At 47.5% G+C, this 18,871-nt stretch overlaps 1 protein-coding gene across 6 annotated transcripts in view; it reads right to left on the reverse strand.

The window, feature by feature from the left end:
• The window catches only part of DIP2C (disco interacting protein 2 homolog C), an 820,289-nt gene that overhangs the window by 310,054 nt on the left and 491,364 nt on the right, over nucleotides 1-18,871 (reverse strand). For all 6 annotated transcript variants that reach the window (XM_063921929.1, XM_063921931.1, XM_063921928.1 and 3 more), the window contains one exon: nucleotides 2,419-2,510. In XM_063921929.1, the coding sequence (XP_063777999.1) occupies nucleotides 2,419-2,510 (92 nt within the window). The remainder of the gene's footprint in view (nucleotides 1-2,418; nucleotides 2,511-18,871) is intronic.

Below are 18,871 nucleotides of genomic sequence, written 5' to 3' on the forward strand. Positions count from 1 at the left end.
TGCTGCAGTCAAACAACCCCTCTTGGCACGTAATGTGACTAGGACGCACAAAGAGACTTTGCTGATTCATTTGATACACTGTATATGATGCTTGTATATCGGTGTGTGACTGAGACACGAAGGGGGCTGTTCAAAGCTGTTAGCAAACCCAAAAAATGTGCAATTGGGCAAAACCATGTTGTGCTGCAGGTGGGGTAGATGTAATGTGCAGAGAGAGTTAGATTTGGGTGGGGTGTGTTCAAACTGAAATCTAAATTGCAGTGTAAAAATAAAACAGCCAGTATTTACCCTGCACAGAAACAATATAACCCACCCAAATCTAACTCTCTCTGCACATGTTACATCTGCCCAACCTGCAGTACAACATGGCTTTGCCCAATTTCTAACTTTTTTTGTTTGCTAACAACTCTGAATAACCCCCAAAGTGATACATTGTAGCCGTCGCAGCTTTTTTCAGTACAAGTTCTGTTCTGCTCCATTTACAGACGCAGATACACACACACTACACAATACACACACTATACAAGTGTCATATCAAATAAAGCAGCACATTCTCCTGGTGCGTCCTAGTCACACTGTGTCTAAGATACATTTTTGGCAAAAAAGACCCCCGACGTTTGCAGAGCTGCGCGGTACCTGGCAGATCTCTCACGCCAGGCATCTCGAGCTTCACAGCGTATTAAGGCTAGATACGATATGAGGACACATCTGTACAGCACAGAGTCTGTGGTATTATGAATATAATCAAATAAAAATTCAGAGTGTCAATTAGTATTTATTTTACTAACAGTTTCTTATATAGCGCAGCATATTCCGTTGCGCTTTACAATTAGAACAACAGTAATAGAACAAAACTGGGTAAAAACAGACAGAGGTAGGAGGACCCTGCTCGCAAGCTTACAATCTATAGGGAAATCCATCGGTCTGCTTATGTGTACTTTTTTATTATCTGTCTACATGCATAAGATAGCTGCCAAAAAAAAAAAAATTGCTAGAAATATAAATTCATTATCCAGTAAAGGGTGGTAAGTACATATCAAGTCTGGATATATTGCTTCCCAAAATTAAAAGACACTATACTGCAATTATAACAGATGTAGTGACCATTAAGATCCTAGACAGGACTGTTTAGGGAGAGGAGCTTTTCTTAGGACAACACTGCTGCTGCAACAACTGCAAGACAGTTACTATTAGTTACTCCAGTTAGTGTAACCTCCTATCTTACTTTATCATTTTCATTGTTTACGTATAGCCTGTGTACTGGTGTATATTACCATAACAACTACTAGTATAATAATAATAATAATAATAATAATAATAATAATAATAAAAGTAGACAAGTAGTATCACAGTTACCATTATTACTGCATGTTTTTCTTTTATTTTGTTCTAACTTAATTAGACAAAAGATAGGGGAACTTCTGAGACACCAAATTGTGGAGAGTTGAAAAATGCCCTACAATAGAGGTTATTTTCATTTAACATGACCGGCGGGATGTAATTGAGTCCAAGATCGCCGGAGGTGTGGGATGCCGGCCGTTCTCGGACATTTTTTTTTAAAGGGGCAATCGCTTACAGGGCAAAACCATGTCTTCTAAGTGATTACCCATTTAAAAAAGAAACGTCCGAGATGGGCCAGCATTCCGCTCCTCCGGCGATCTCTGACTTCATTACATCCCGCCGCAAAACTTAGTGATTTTACCTACATTGTTCTAATTTCTAATCACAGGACACTTAATTCGGTATTTGGATTATACGTCGACCAGAATTCGGTCGATAGTCAATAGGTCGACCCCATATGGTCAACATGCATTTGGTTGACAGATACAAAAGGCTGACATAGTCAAAAGGTCAAAAGTGCTTAAGGTAGACAGGTGCAAAAGGTCAACAGGTTGAAATGATCAACGTGACAATTGTTGACTCAAGCTTTTTTTATTTTATTTTTTTTAAACTTTTTCATCCTTTACCATCCACATGAACTATGATTGGGAACAGTAGCCTGTGCTGAGCGCAGCGGTAGCGGTGAAAGGCACCCTGTCTGTTTGTGGCGAGTAAGTGAGCCACGCGAAGGGACATGGTACCCTAATTGGGGTTCCATGTTTATTTTAACGCTGAAAATGACACCCAAAAAACTTGTGTCGACCTTTTTTGTGTAACCACTTCCATGTTGACCTTTTGTACCTGTCAAGTGTCTACCTTTTACACTGTGACCCTATGAACCTTTTAACCCTGTCGACCAGTTGCATGTCGACCATATGGGGCCAGCCTATTGACTGTCGAGCTAATACAAGTCAACCCAATTGACCCCAAGTAAATTCATTGGCTGCTTACAAAATGGAAGCATCCACTATAGACATCAGTGGCTTTTATACAATGCTGAACTTTCATTTGCCAAGAGAACAGAGCAGGCTGTCTTACCCTATCTCCAGGCCTGACCATTGGCTCTTGCTTTGTTCCCAGCTTATGCAGTATATTGTAGGCAACTTTCATACTTCTGGTCCATAGTTTACCTAGTTAAAAAAAACAGAACCTGTATTTTAAAAATCCTGCTCATCAAACTTACTAAAAATATGACCTCTTTCATGTGCTGAAAGCATAGCGCAAAGGGTCAACAGAAACCTTGCAAAAAGAACTATGGGGGTAATTCCAAGTTGATCGCAGCAGGAAAATTTTTAGCAGTTGGGCAAAACCATGTGCACTGCAGGGGGGGCAGATATAACATGTGCAGAGAGAGATAGATTTGGGTGTGGTGAGTTCAATCTGCAATCTAAATTGCAGTGTAAAAAAAAAAAGCAGCCAGTATTTACCCTGCACAGAAACAATATAACCCAACCAAATCTAACTCTCTCTGCACATGTTATATCTGCCCCCCCCCTGCAGTGCACATGGTTTTGCCCAACTGCTAAAAAATTTCCTGCTGCGATCAACTTGGAATTACCCCCTATGTGCATATATAATATACACAGTAAAAGTACAACAATTGAAGCATTTACACAAATATTTAACATACAGTACTATTGGTAAAACGGCACATTTAAATAACTTGGTTTACATGTGCTACATGCAGAGTATATTGGCAAAAAGGAGATTTATGGTAAAACTTACCATGGTTAAATCTCTTTCTGCGAGGTACACTGGATTCCACAGGGAATAACATCGGAGTGTAGAGTTGGATCTTGATCCGAGGCACCAACAGGCTAAAAGCTTTGACTGTTCCCAGGATGCACCGCACCGCCTCCTCTACAACCCCGCCTCCATGCAAAGGAGCTCAGTTTTGTTAACCAGTCCAATGCAGTAGCAGGTATAAGAGACGGTAGATGTTAGTCACATAGAACCACGTTCTCACGACAGGAGAATGGATCAGCAGCTAATGCCATACAAACCCAAAGAAGTTAAGTGCGTCAGGGTGGGCGCCCTGTAGAATCCAGTGTACCTCGCAGAAAGAGATTTAACCATGGCAAGTTTTACCATAAATCTCCTTTTCTGCAGCAGGGTACACTGGGATTCCACAAGGAATAACATCGGGGCTGTCCTAAGGCAGTTCCTCATGGGAGGGGACGCACTGTAGCGGGTACAAGAACCTGGCGTCCAAAGGAAGCATCCTGGGAGGTGGAAGTATCAAAGGCATAGAACCTGATGAACGCGTTCACAGAGGACCACGCAGCCGCCTTGAACAATTGTTCAGTGGACGCACCACGGCAGGCCGCCCAAGAAGGTCCAACACACTGAGTAGAATGGGCCTTGATAGCAGCAGGAGCTGGGAGACCAGCCTGCGCATAAGCTTGTGTAATTACCATTCTAATCTATGTGGACAAGGTTTGCTTGTTCGCAGACCAGCCACGTTTGTGAAAACCAAACAGTACGAAGAGGGAATCAGACCTCCTGATGAAGGCAGTCCTCTCTCCACATATATACGGAAAGCCTGTACCACATCCAAAGACCACTCTTTGGAGGACAGACCAGAAGATATAAAGGACGAAACCACAATGTCTTGATTAAGGTGGAAAGAGGACACCACCTTAGGCAGATAACCAGGGTGAGTTCGGAGAACAACACGGTCACGGTGAAATATCAGGAAGGGCAGATGACATGACAAGGCGACTAAATTCGACACCCTCCTAGCAGAGGCAGTAGCCAGCATGAACAGGACCTTAAGCGTAAGCCATTTCAGGTCCACAGAATCAAAAGCTTCAATAGGAGACTCTTGCAGGGCGTTAAGGACAACAGACAGATCCCATGAAGCCACAGGAGGGACATAGGGAGGTTGTATCCGCAAAACACCCTGAGTGAAGGTATGAACATCAGGAATAGACGCAATCTTTCTTTGAAACCACACCGACAAGGCAGATATATGAACATTGAGGGAGGCCAGATGAAGGCCTAAGTCCAGGCCTTGTTGCAGAAAAGCCAGAAATCATGACGTTCTGAACTTGTAGACATCGTAGTTCTTAGCAACACACCAGGTGAAGTAAGAGTTCCAGACCCTGTAGTAAATCTGAGCCAAAGCAGGTTTTCAGGCCGTCAGCATAGTTTGGATGACCGCCTCAGAGAATCCTTTGGCCCTCAGGAGTGATGTTTCAAGAGCCACGCCGTCAAAGCCAGTCTCGCCAGGTCTGGGTAGACACATGGGCCCTGAATGAGGAGGTCTGGGCGTTGAGGAAGTAGAAGAGGACGCTCCATCGACAGACCCTGTAGGTCTGAGAACCAATGCCGTCTGGGCCACGCCGTAGCGACCAGAAGTAGGACTCCTTTTTCTTTCTTGAACTTCCTTAGAACCATGGGCAGGAGTGACACCGGAGGGAACACGAACGGCAGCTGAAAGTCCCATGGAATTGTCAGTGCGTCCACGAACGCTGCTTGTGGATCCCTTGTCCTTGATCCAAAGACCGGAACCCTGTGATTTTGTCGAGACGCCATCAGGTCTACATCTGGTAGGCCCCACTTGTCCACTAGGAGTTTAAAGACCTCCGGATGAAGGTCCCATTCTCCTGTGTGTACGTCCTGATGACTGAGGAAATCTGCTTCCCAGTTGAGGACACCCGGAATGAACACTGCCGATATTGCTGGCAGATGGCGTTTCGCCCAATGAAGAATTCTTGACACTTTCATCATTGCTGCGCGGCTTCGAGTGCCGCCTTGATGATTTACGTAAGCCACCATGGTTACGTTGTCTGATTGTACTTGAACAGGCCTATTCCTTATCAGAGGTAGGGCCAGTGTCAATGCATTGAACACTGCCCGCAGTTCCAGAATGTTGATGGGGAGGAGAGACTCCTCCTCGGTCCAGCGACCCTGGAGAGAGTGTTGCTCGAACACCGCACCCCAACCCCTTAGACTGGCATCCGTAGTTAAGAGGACCCAGTGGGTAATACAGAAGGGATGGCCCCTGCACAACTGTTGATCCTGGAGCCACCAGGCTAAAGACAAGCGGACCTCCGGAGTCAGGGATATCATTTGAGACCTGATCCGATGAGGCAGACCGTTCCACTTTGATAGGATTAACTGCTGGAGAGGGCAAGAATGGAATTGAGCATACTCCACCATGTCGAAGGCCGACACCATCAGGCCTAGTACTTGCATTGCCGAGTGTATGGACACTCTTGGGCGAGAGAGGAAGTATCCGATCGTGTCCTGAATTTTCAGGACCATCTCTGGAGAAAGAAACAGCCTCTGGATGTGCGTATCCAGTAGAGCCCCTAGGTGCACCATGCACCGAGCAGGGACCAGGGAGGAATTTTCCAATTGATCAGCCACCCGGGGCTTGTAGAAATTGCACCGACAGCTGGAGATGACTCAGGAGGACATCTTGGGAGCTTGCCGGGATCAGCAGGTCATCCAGATATGGCAGGAGCCTGATTCCCTGTTGACAGAGATGAGCTGTCATCACGGCCATGACCTTGGTAAATATCCGAGGTGCCGTGGTCAGTCCAAACGGCAGAGCCCTGAATTGATAATGGAGGTTGCCAATAGTAAACTGTAGATATTGCTGATGTGAAATGGCAATAGGAATATGCAGGTAAGCATCCTGTATATCCAGGGATACCATGTAGTCCCCAGGTTCCATGGCCAGTACAATTGAGCGCAGTGTTTCCATACGGAACTTAGAAACTCTCATAAACTTGTTCAGTGATTTTAGGTTGAGAATAGGCCGGAAAGACCCATTGGGTTTCAGTACTAGAAACAAGGGGCGAGTAGTAACCTCTGCCTTTCTGAGAGGTAGGTACCGGCACCACCACTCCTGTCTTCAGGAGGGATGGCACAACCAGGTGTAGAACTTGCGCCTTCAATGGATCCGAGAGGATGACCATTGTGCAGAACTGGCGAGGGGGACGTCTCCTGAACGAGACCGCGTACCCATGAGAGACAACTTCCTGCATCCACAAGTCTGAAGTGGTCTTTAACCAGACCTGGGTGAACTGCAGGAGTCGGCCTCCCACCCTGGAGTCATCCAGGGGGAGGCCCACCCCATCATGCTGCAGGCTTGTCCTGTTTGGAAGCAGGTTGACGGGCAGCCCAGGATTGATTAGATTTGGGCTTGCTGGTCTTGGTAGTATGAGGCTGTCTCAAGTACACCTGACCCTTTGACTTACCTGATGTCCGAAAGGAACAAAAAGTAGTACTCTTGGCCTGCGGAGAAGAAGGAGTAGTATTAGGCAGGCACGCAGTCTTAGCAGAGGCTAAGTCAGTCACGATGTTGTTTAGATCTTCTCCAAAAAGGATGTCTCCCTTAAAAGGGAGCACCTCCAGAGTTTTCTTGGAATCCAGGTCCACCTTCCAGGACCGCAACCATAGAATACAGCGAGCCAAAATAGACGTAGTGGCCGCTTTGGAGGCCATGATGCCCGCCTCAGAGGACACCTCCTGAATATACTGGGAGGCGGTGGTAATGTGAGACAGACACTGTCTGGCAATATCAGAAATATCTGAAGGTAGCTCATCCTCCAGTACCTGGACCCATGCTTCCAAACCTTTTGCAGCCCAGGAGGCCGCAATAGTAGGCCTATGTATTGCCCCATTTAGAGAAAAAATACACTTCAGGTAAGCCTCCACACGCTTATCTGTCAGTTCCTTCAAGGAGGTGACAGTGGTGACAGGCAGAGTGGAGGAGACCACAATCTTGGCGACATGAGAGTCTACCGGTGGTGGAGTTTCCCACTTGTTACTCAACTCCGCAGGGATAGGATAGCAAGCCAACATCTTCTTAGAGCAGGAGAATTTATTTCATGGTGAAACCCATGCCTCCTGACGTATGTCAATTAAACTGTCAGAGTGAGGGAAAAAACTTTACCCACCTTCTGACGCTTGAATTTATCAGGTTTTTTTTGACACAGTAGTGGGTTCTATTTCATCATCCATCTGGAGAACCATTTTGATAGCTTCCACTAAGTCAGGGACATCAATCAGAGTTGCAGGCTCCCCGTCAGAGGCCACTGAATCAGAGTCAGTCGAATCAGTATAAGCCCCATCCTCATCCAAAGAAATATCCAAAATATGTGTGGAGAGGAGGAAACTACACGCTTGGAGGGCCCCTTAGCCCAAGAGGGCTGAGGTGTAGACTTCTGTTTACTCAAGGATTTGTTTAAATTTTGAATCTGAGTAGACAGGGAGTCCGCCCATGGCGGATTCGCTACAGGGACAATTTGTGGCTGTAGTGGCACAGGGAGTCCCACAGGGAGCGTAAGACGTGTCCCAAGTGTATTAAGCATACTGGAGAAAGCAGCCCAGGGTGGCTCTTGATTGACCACAGGAGCTGCAGGTTGACTGGGAGAGGTATGGGACCCAGCACCCACATTCCCAGTTGCAGTCCTCCCTCCCCCCGGTAAATCCATGGGAACAGAACTGCCTGAGGCAGGAGCGTCCGCGGAATTCCCGCCCTGCGTAGCAGACATTATGGAGAATGTAGCCGTGGGGCACAATAATACATTATAGCCAGACAAAATAATATTGTGGATAACCCCCTGGTTTATGCGCTATGAAAGGTACGACACAAACAGAGAATCAAATCGGTATGGGTGACTGAAATACACAGTAAAATACACGGAGCTGTATATGCTGTGTAGCACTATATATATTGTTGCAGGAGAGGTACTTTGCCACCTGTAAGCTACACACAGGGTCCTGGGGGTGGACGGTTAGTGTGGATGGACCAGGTTCCCATCCATTTGGCCCAGACCAGGTCTTATAGGCTTCTTAGCCCAAGAAGCTGCTTCATCAGCCACCACCTAGGTGCTGGGTTTAAAGCAGAGTCTCTCCCATGAGTCAGGGCTCCTGAAGGCAATTAGTGTCCAGGTGATAGGCCTGCTAGAGACAGTGGGATCCGGAGGGTTGGGCCACTAGTGTCAGGATGCCGGGACCTGAAGGGTTACTTATTTAGTAAGAGGGAGTGAGGCAGGGCCTAACCTCCGTGGTTGTTTATACTAAAGACGGTGATCTTTGTTTTATGTATATCTTTGTTTTTGAGCTACCTGAATAAAAGGTATTTGTTGATTTTGCAAAAGCCTGGAGTCGGTCGCTGGTGGAATTTTTGTAGCAGAGCACATTCTAGCAAGACTCCTGTTACAATATATATATATATATATATATATATATATATATATATATAAATCCATAAAAAACGGCACTGGAGACTTTCATCAAAACAAACTTGTATTTGCAAGGTAGACGTTTCGGAGCTCACGCCCCGTCCTCAGTACCAGACACAATTGTGTTACCTATCTCCCAGCCCCAGAGCGCTGGCTAGACAGACCGGAGCCGCGTCATTTCCTGTGGGCGGAGTGTTGTCAGGACCGGGACCCGGCCAGCGTGACTGGAGGCGACGGTGTGAACCTCTTCATGCACAGGTATAAAAACACTGAATGTTGTATTGTTATGTATCCTGACGAAGGGGCCGTGACCCCAAAACGTTGAACTAAAATAAAAGCACCTTTTCTTCACTTCATTTGACAAGCCTCCCAGTGCCGCCCTCATTGTTGCTGCTGTATATGGGATTTCACCCAGGAGGAGAAAGCACGGGAGCAGTTGCTTTGAACACTGGGGAGCGTGAGGAGTGCCGGGTCACACAGTGCTGTATGTATGCTAGGGACTCTGATGCTGCAGTGCAACATAGCTTGGACCAAGGCACCCTTTATATACCCATTAACCATTCGCAGGAGGTTTGTGAGCACTTGCACTTTCACTAAGCACTTTGGATTGTCACTATTTGGACTTTGCACTATTTTTTGCACTTTATACTATTGCCGAACATGTCCAGCACCAGTGAAACAGTAGCTGAGGGTGCTACCCTCTTTTTGCAATGTGATACTTATGAAACATTAAGTTTCTCAGAGGCAGAGGTGGAAAATATTTTATATAAAGAAGCAGTGTTTGATGCCGATATAGGGACGTCCAGTGAAGATACTTACAGAGAGCTCCTTAAGTTGCGGAAAAGGGAGACAGATTTCCTCTATCATGCTACTATGACTCTATCTGACTACCATAGAGCCAACCAAATCCCACGAGGATTTAGGATCCACAATATGCCGACCATTGGCCGTTATGATGTCAACTTCTGTAAAAAATGGATAGCAGTCCTTAATAAGTGCTCTATGGACTTACTATTATTAGTTATAGAAGAATCCACTCATCAATTAACGATAACTAGAAATAAGATAGCACTGTTTGAGAATGAGCACAATCTGACTGTAGCACCAGTCCCTGACTGGCTTAGTAAACTCTCAGATGAAGTGGAACAGTACAAGGCGAATCTTATTAAATTCAAGAAACAAAAGAGAGTGAGAGTCCAACAGAACTACGACCAACACAAGGTATATGCGTGGTTGGGGAATCAGTCTGGAAGAGAAGTGCCCCAACGAGGCGAGGGGGGCAAGCGAGGAGGCAGGCGAGGAGCCAATAACGTTGCAAAAACGCCAAAGGGGAGACAATTTGTGACATTGAGGCCAAAGTATTGAGTAGAGGACTTTCATTCATTCCCACTAAGTCACTAGACACGTTCCAACAGAAGATTGAGAACTACAAATTTATTAGATCGTTAAAACTTAAGGAACATTTTTTTAAGCACAAATCGGTGGATGCAACCACTGGGACTGTCTCACTTCCACCCCAGGTGAGAAAATTGAACAAATCCACGTTTGAACCACATACCTCGAACACTTCCATAAAGAGTTTTAGGGGTATATGCAATTACCGGCGAATCGCAGCAATTTTTCGCCCGTTTTTTAATTCGACACAATTCGACCGTCGAATTCCGGCAAGTGGGTGCCGGAATTCAACATATTCAATAAAAAACGGATTCGACAGTCCCGCTGTCGAAAAACGGCCGATTTGACGGATTTTGATCCGATTTTTTAAAAACCGGAAAAAACGGTAAAAAACCCGAAAAAAATTCCCCCCTCCAAAGCATAACCAGCCTCGGGCTCTTCGAGCCGGTCCTGGTTCTAAAAATCCGGGGGGAAAAATGACAGGGGATCCCCCGTATTTTTAAAACCAGCACCGGGCTCTGAGCCTGGTGCAAAAAATACGGGGGACAAAAAGAGTAGGGGTCCCCCGTATTTTTTACACCAGCATCGGGCTCCACTAGCTGGACAGATAATGCCACAGCCGGGGGTCACTTATATACAGCGCCCTGCGGACGTGGCATTAAATATCCAACTAGTCACCCCTGGCCGGGGTACCCTGGGGGAGTGGGGACCCCTTCAATCAAGGGGTCCCCCCCCAGCCACCCAAGGGCCAGGGGTGAAGCCCGAGGCTGTCCCCCCCATCCAAGGGCTGCGGATGGGGGGCTGATAGCCTTGAGAAAATTGTAAGAATATTGTTTTTTTTCAGTAGTACTACAAGTCCCAGCAAGCCTCCCCCGCAAGCTGGTACTTGAAGAACCACAAGTACCAGCATGCGGGAGAAAAACGGGCCCGCTGGTACCTGTAGTTCTACTGGGAAAAAAATACCCAAATAAAAACAGGACACGCACACCGTGAGAGTAAAACTTTATTACACACATGTCGACACACACACATACTTACCTATGTTCACACGCCGACCTCTGTCCACTTGTCCATGTAGAATCCACGGTGTACCTGTGAAAAAAATTATACTCAGTCTTCTGGTGCGTCCTCATAGTCACATCACATTGCGACTACGAAGCATCTTTGGGTAAAAAGATGTTAAAAAGGCACCTGGTGGTTCACTCACCCCAGGCGTTTAACGCTACATGGCGTATTTAGGTTAGTTGTATGAGGATACATATGTAATGGTACCTTGGTATGCATTATTGCCTCACAGTTCCATTTAGGAGTTTGTATGTTCTCCTGTGCTTGTGTTTCTGCCAGATGCTTTTAGGTTAATTAGAATCTGACATAGGTGACCTTCTTGTGTGTACAGTATGTGTGGTAGGGAATATTCTTACAAGCTCCTCTGTGGACAGGAACTAATATAAATGACTACAAATATTCTCTGTACCATGCAGCACAATCAGACTGTAAAAATACAACTTTGAATTTAGTTATGTACTGCTGACCAATATTAGAAACATTTCAAGATAAAGCCCACTATATATATATATATATATATATATATATATATATATATAGTAGTATATATTACTTCATATATATTAAACATGTGCCTTATCTTAATTGTCTTTGCAGGGTCTGCAGTTCAAGGTCACCAAATAAATTATATTCCTAAATGTGTTTTCCCTTAAGGGATAAACATATCAATACAGTAATGTGCCAACATGAACAGACAGAAAACCGCAGTTGTGAGAATACTGGAAATATAAATAATATTTATATCTACAGCCCATGAATGAACAGACGTCATTTTGTACCGGATGCCCTTTTACAAAATAGCTTTAGATTTTGATGCTTTGACTGCACTCTGCACATGTCACTCATTATGTGCGCAAACCCGCTCTGTGTTTTGTTCTGAACACGCTTTGTCTAAGGACACAGTCTTTGACATATGTTCGGATTTTCTTTTTTATCTGCACTAACTGGTGAGCAATGGGAGAGAGAGCAGAGTGGAAGATCAGCAGAGGGATTGTAGACTCCTCTGAAAAAGAACCATAAAAGAGAGAACAGGTTTAAATGTCGGGGGAGATGCCTTTGGTATCTGTGACTGCTTATAAATGTATGGGAAGACGTGCATTATATTTTTTTTTTGTATTGTTTTAATGTTCTTTTACCTTCACAGAGTGGCGGAAACTACATTTTTTAAGCTACCAGTGACATATCTTCAGCCTGATGAATGTTCGCTTAACCTTATTTAAATAAAGTTAGAGTGTCTTCAAACACCTCAGAAACACCAATTATTATATACAAGTAGGTCCGATTAAAAAGGACTGGGCAATGATACTACAAATAGCACACTTCTGTACATACCAAAAACTTACAGTTTTCTTTCTTTTTAAATTAAACAAAAAGTTAGAGATGTAGAAGAACAAAAATTCAACGTAAAATACAGGTTGGAGATATTTCTGTTAATGTCAATCTGTAAGGAATATGCAGTGCTGCAAGTGGGCGGGTAAGAGTTTAGCCGCGGGTACGCCGTACCCACTCCGCCGGGCCGCCACTCACAGCGTTGAGGTGCGCAGCGCTCACCAGTTGCTGTGGACGGCCGGGTACCGCTACTGCCGTTGTGCGCCTCCCCTTCCCATTGTGCTGGGAGCGTGATCGTGACGTCATCATGCTCCAGCGGCAGTGGGCGCAGAGGGGGGCTGGCTGCTGAGGCTGCTTGAGCTGCGCGCGTTATGAGGAGGCGGAGCAGGGAGCACATCAGTTGGAGGGGACGTGGAGCAGCCTGAGTGAGGCAATGTAAATCTGGCACTGTGGGGGCAATGTAAATCTGGCACTGTGGGGGCAATGTATATCCGGCACTGTGGGGGCAATGTATATCTGACAGCGGGGGCAATGTATATCTGACACAGCGGGGGCAATGTATATCTGACACAGCGGGGGCATTGTATATCTGGCACAGTGGGGCATTGTATATCTGGCACTGTGGGGGCAATGTATATCTGGCACTGTGGGGGCAATGTATATCTGGCACTGGGGGGGCAATGTATATCTGGCACTGTGGGGCAATGTATTTCTGGCACTGTGTGGGGCATTGTATATCTGGCACTGTGGGGGCAATGTATATATAGCACTGTGGGGGCAATGTATATCTGGCACAGTGGGGCATTGTAAATCTGGCACTGTGGGGGCATTGTATATCTAGCACTGTGGGGGCAATGTATATCTGACACTGTGGGGGCAATGTATATCTGACACTGTGGGGGCAATGTATATCTGACACTGTGGGGGCAATGTATATCTGACAGCGGGGGCAATGTATATCTGACAGCGGGGGCAATGTATATCTGGCACTGTGGGGCATTGTATATCTGACACAGCGGGGGCATTGTATATCTGGCACAGCGGGGGCATTGTATATCTGGCACTGTGGGGGCAATGTATATCTGGCACTGTGGGGGCAATGTATATCTGGCACTGTGGGGGCAATGTATATCTGGCACTGTGTGGGGCATTGTATATCTGGCACTGTGGGGGCAATGTATATATAGCACTGTGGGGGCAATGTATATCTGGCACAGTGGGGCATTGTAAATCTGGCACTGTGGGGGCATTGTATATCTAGCACTGTGGGGGCAATGTATATCTGACAGCGGGGGCAATGTATATCTGGCACTGTGGGGCATTGTATATCTGACACAGCGGGGGCATTGTATATATGGCACAGTGGGGCATTGTATATCTGGCACTGTGGGGGCAATGTATATCTAGCACTGTGGGGGCAATGTAAATCTGGCACTGTGGGGGCATTGTATATCTAGCACTGTGGGGGCAATGTATATCTGGAACTATGGGGGCAATGTATATCTGACAGCGGGGGCAATGAATATCTGGCACTGTGGGGGCAATGTATATCTGAAACAGCGGGGGCATTGTATATCTGGGACAGTGGGGCATTGTATATCTGGCACTGTGGGGGCAATGTATATCTGGCACTGTGGGGGCAATGTATATCTGGCACTGTGGGGGCAATGTATATCTGGCACTGTGGGGGCAATGTATATCTGGCACTGTGGGGGCAATGTATATCTGGCACTGTGGGGGCAATGTATATCTGGCACTGTGGGGGCAATGTATATCTGGCACTGTGGGGGCAATGTATGTCTGGCACTGTGGGGGGCATTGTATGTCTGGCACTGTGGGGACATTGTATATCTAGCACTGTGGGGGCAATGTATATCTGGCACTGTAGGGGCAATGTATATCTGGCACTGTAGGGGCAATGTATATCTGGCAGCGGGGGCAATGTATATCTGGCACTGTGGGGCACTGTATATCTGACACAGCGGGGGCATTGTATATCTGGCACAGTGGGGGCATTGTATATCTGGCACAGTGGGGCATTGTATATCTGGCACAGTGGGGGCAATGTATATCTGGCACAGTGGGGGCAATGTATATCTGACAGCGGGGGGCAATGTATATCTGATACAGCGGGGGCAATGTATATCTGACACAGCGGGGGCATTGTATATCTGGCACTGTGGGGGCAATGTATATCTGGCACTGTGGGGGCAATGTATATCTGGCACTGTGGGGGCAATGTATATCTGGCACTGTGGGGGCAATGTATATCTGGCACTGTGGGGGCAATGTATATCTGGCACTGTGGGGGCAATGTATATCTGGCACTGTGTGGGGCATTGTATATCTGGTACTGTGGGGGCAATGTATATCTGGCACAGTGGGCATTGTAAAAAAATCTGGCACTGTGGGGGCATTGTATATCTAGCACTGTGGGGGCAATGTATATCTGACACTGTGGGGGCAATGTATATCTGACACAGCGGGGGCAATGTATATCTGGCACTGTGGGGGCAATGTATATCTGGCACTGTGGGGGCAATGTATATCTGGCACTGTGTGGGGCAATGTATATCTGGCACTGTGGGGGCAATGTATATCTGGCACTGTGTGGGGCATTGTATATCTGGCACTGTGGGGGCAATGTATATATAGCACTGTGGGGGCAATGTATATCTGGCACTGTGGGGGCATTGTATATCTAGCACTGTGGGGGCAATGTATATCTGACACTGTGGGGGCAATGTATATCTGACACTGTGGGGGCAATGTATATCTGACACTGGGGGGCAATGTATATCTGACACTGTGGGGCATTGTATATCTGACAAAGCGGGGGCATTGTATATCTTGCACAGTGGGGCATTGTATATCTGGCACTGTGGGGGCAATGTATATCTAGCACTGTGGGGGCAATGTAAATCTGGCACTGTGGGGGCATTGTATATCTGACACAGCGGGGGCATTGTATATCTGACACAGCGGGGGCATTGTATATCTGGCACTGTGGGGGCAATGTATATCTGGCACTGTGGGGGCAATGTATATCTGGCACTGTGGGGGCAATGTATATCTGGCACTGTGGGGGCAATGTATATCTGGCACTGTGGGGGCAATGTATATCTGGCACTGTGGGGGCAATGTATATCTGGCACTGTGGGGGCAATGTATATCTGGCACTGTGGGGGGCATTGTATATCTAGCACTGTGGGGGCAATGTATATCTGGAACTATGGGGGCAATGTATATCTGACAGCGGGGGCAATGTATATCTGGCACTGTGGGGGCAATGTATATCTGACACAGCGGGGGCAATGTATATCTGACACAGCGGGGGCAATGTATATCTGACACAGCGGGGGCAATGTATATCTGACACAGCGGGGGCAATGTATATCTGACACAGCGGGGGCATTGTATATCTGGCACAGTGGGGCATTGTATATCTGGCACTGTGGGGGCAATGTATATCTGGCACTGTGGGGGCGGGTTCACTACGGCTGGCCGGCGGTCGGGCTCCCGGCGACCAGCATCCCGGCGCCGGGAGCCCGACCGCCGGCTTACCGACAGCGTGGCGAGCGCAAATGAGCCCCTTGCGGGCACGCTGCGCTCGCCACGCTACGCGCCACACTATTTTATTCTCCCTCTATGGGGGTCGTGGACCCCCACGAGGGAAAATAAGTGTCGGTATGCCGGCTGTCGGGCTCCCGGCGCCGGTATACTGAGCGCCGGGAGCCCGACCGCCGGCATACAGAAGACCACCCGTGGGGGCAATGTATATCTGGCACTGTGGGGGCAATGTATATCTGGCACTGTGGGGGCAATGTATATCTGGCACTGTGGGGGCAATGTATATCTGGCACTGTGGGGGCAATGTATATCTGGCACTGTGGGGGCAATGTATATCTGGCACTGTGTGGGGCATTGTATATCTGGCACTGTGGGGGCAATGTATATATAGCACTGTGGGGGCAATGTATATCTGGCACAGTGGGGCATTGTAAATCTGGCACTGTGGGGGCATTGTATATCTAGCACTGTGGGGGCAATGTATATCTGACACTGTGGGGGCAATGTATATCTGACAGCGGGGGCAATGTATATCTGGCACTGTGGGGCATTGTATATCTGACACAGCGGGGGCATTGTATATCTGGCACAGTGGGGGCAATGTATATCTAGCACTGTGGGGGCAATGTAAATCTGGCACTGTGGGGGCAATGTAAATCTGGCACTGTGGGGTCATTGTATATCTAGCACTGTGGGGGCAATGTATATCTGGCACTATGGGGGCAATGTATATCTGAAAGCGGGGGCAATGTATATCTGGCACTGTGGGGGCAATGTATATCTGACACAGCGGGGGCATTGTATATCTGGCACAGTGGGCCATTGTATATCTGGCACTGTGGGGCACTGTATATCTGACACAGCGGGGGCATTGTATATCTGGCACAGTGGGGCATTGTATATCTGGCACAGTGGGGGCAATGTATATCTGACAGCGGGGGCAATGTATATCTGACAGCGGGGGCAATGTATATCTGACACAGCGGGGGCAATGTATATCTGACACAGCGGGGGCAATGTATATCTGACACAGCGGGGGCATTGTATATCTGGCACAGTGGGGCATTGTATATCTGGCACTGTGGGGGCAATGTATATCTGGCACTGTGGGGGCAATGTATATCTGGCACTGTGGGGACAATGTATATCTGGCACTGTGTGGGGCATTGTATATCTGGCACTGTGGGGGCAATGTATATATAGCACTGTGGGGGCAATGTATATCTGGCACAGTGGGGCATTGTAAATCTGGCACTGTGGGGGCATTGTATATCTAGCACTGTGGGGGCAATGTATATCTGACACTGTGGGGGCAATGTATATCTGACAGCGGGGGCAATGTATATATGGCACTGTGGGGCATTGTATATCTGACACAGCGGGGGCATTGTATATCTGGCACAGTGGGGCATTGTATATCTGGCACAGTGGGGGCAATGTATATCTAGCACTGTGGGGGCAATGTAAATCTGGCACTGTGGGGGCATTGTATATCTAGCACTGTGGGGGCAATGTATATCTGACAGCGGGGGCAATGTATATATGGCACTGTGGGGGCAATGTATATGTGGCACTATGGGGGCAATGTATATCTGACAGCGGGGGCAATGTATATCTGGCACTATGGGGGCAATGTATATCTGACAGCGGGGGCAATGTATATCTGGCACTGTGGGGGCAATGTATATCTGACACAGCGGGGGCATTGTATATCTGGCACAGTGGGGCATTGTATATCTGGCACTGTGGGGGCATTGTATATCTAGCACTGTGGGGGCAATGTATATCGGACACTGTGGGGGCAATGTATATCTGACAGCGGGGGCAATGTATATCTGACAGCGGGAGCAATGTATATCTGGCACTGTGGGGCATTGTATATCTGACACAGCGGGGGCATTGTATATCTGGCACAGTGGGGCATTGTATGTCTGGCACTGTGGGGGCAATGTATATCTGGCACTGTGGGGGCAATGTATATCTGGCACTGTGGGGGCAATGTATATCTGGCACTGTGGGGGCAATGTATATCTGGCACTGTGGGGGCAATGTATATCTGACAGCGGGGGCAATGTATATCTGACACAGCGGGGGCAATGTATATCTGACACAGCGGGGGCATTGTATATCTGGCACTGTGGGGCATTGTATATCTGGCACTGTGGGGGCAATGTATATCTGGCACTGTGGGGGCATTGTATATCTGGCACTGTGGGGGCAATGTATATCTGGCACTGTGGGGCAATGTATTTCTGGCACTGTGTGGGGCATTGTATATCTGGCACTGTGGGGGCAATGTATATATAGCACTGTGGGGGAAATGTATATCTGGCACAGTGGGGCATTGTAAATCTGGCACTGTGGGGGCAATGTATATCTAGCACTGTGGGGGCAATGTATATCTGACACTGTGGGGGCAATGTATATCTGACAGCGGGGGCAATGTATATCTGACAGCGGGGGCAATGTATATCTGACAGCGGGGGCAATGTATATCTGGCACTGTGGGGCATTGTATATCTGACACAGCGGGGGCATTGTATATCTGGCACAGTGGGGCATTGTATATCTGGCACTGTGGGGGCAATGTATATCTGGCACTGTGGGGGCAATGTATATCTGGCACTGTGGGGGCAATGTATATCTGGCACTGTGGGGGCAATGTATATCTGGCACTGTGTGGGGCATTGTATATCTGGCACTGTGGGGGCAATGTATATATAGCACTGTGGGGGCAATGTATATCTGGCACAGTGGGGCATTGTAAATCTGGCACTGTGGGGGCATTGTATATCTAGCACTGTGGGGGCAATGTATATCTGACACTGTGGGGGCAATGTATATCTGACAGCGGGGGCAATGTATATCTGGCACTGTGGGGCATTGTATATCTGACACAGCGGGGGCATTGTATATCTGGCACTGTGGGG

This window comes from Pseudophryne corroboree, chromosome 5 (genome assembly GCF_028390025.1).
Source record: "Pseudophryne corroboree isolate aPseCor3 chromosome 5, aPseCor3.hap2, whole genome shotgun sequence".
Lineage (NCBI taxonomy): Eukaryota > Metazoa > Chordata > Amphibia > Anura > Myobatrachidae > Pseudophryne > Pseudophryne corroboree.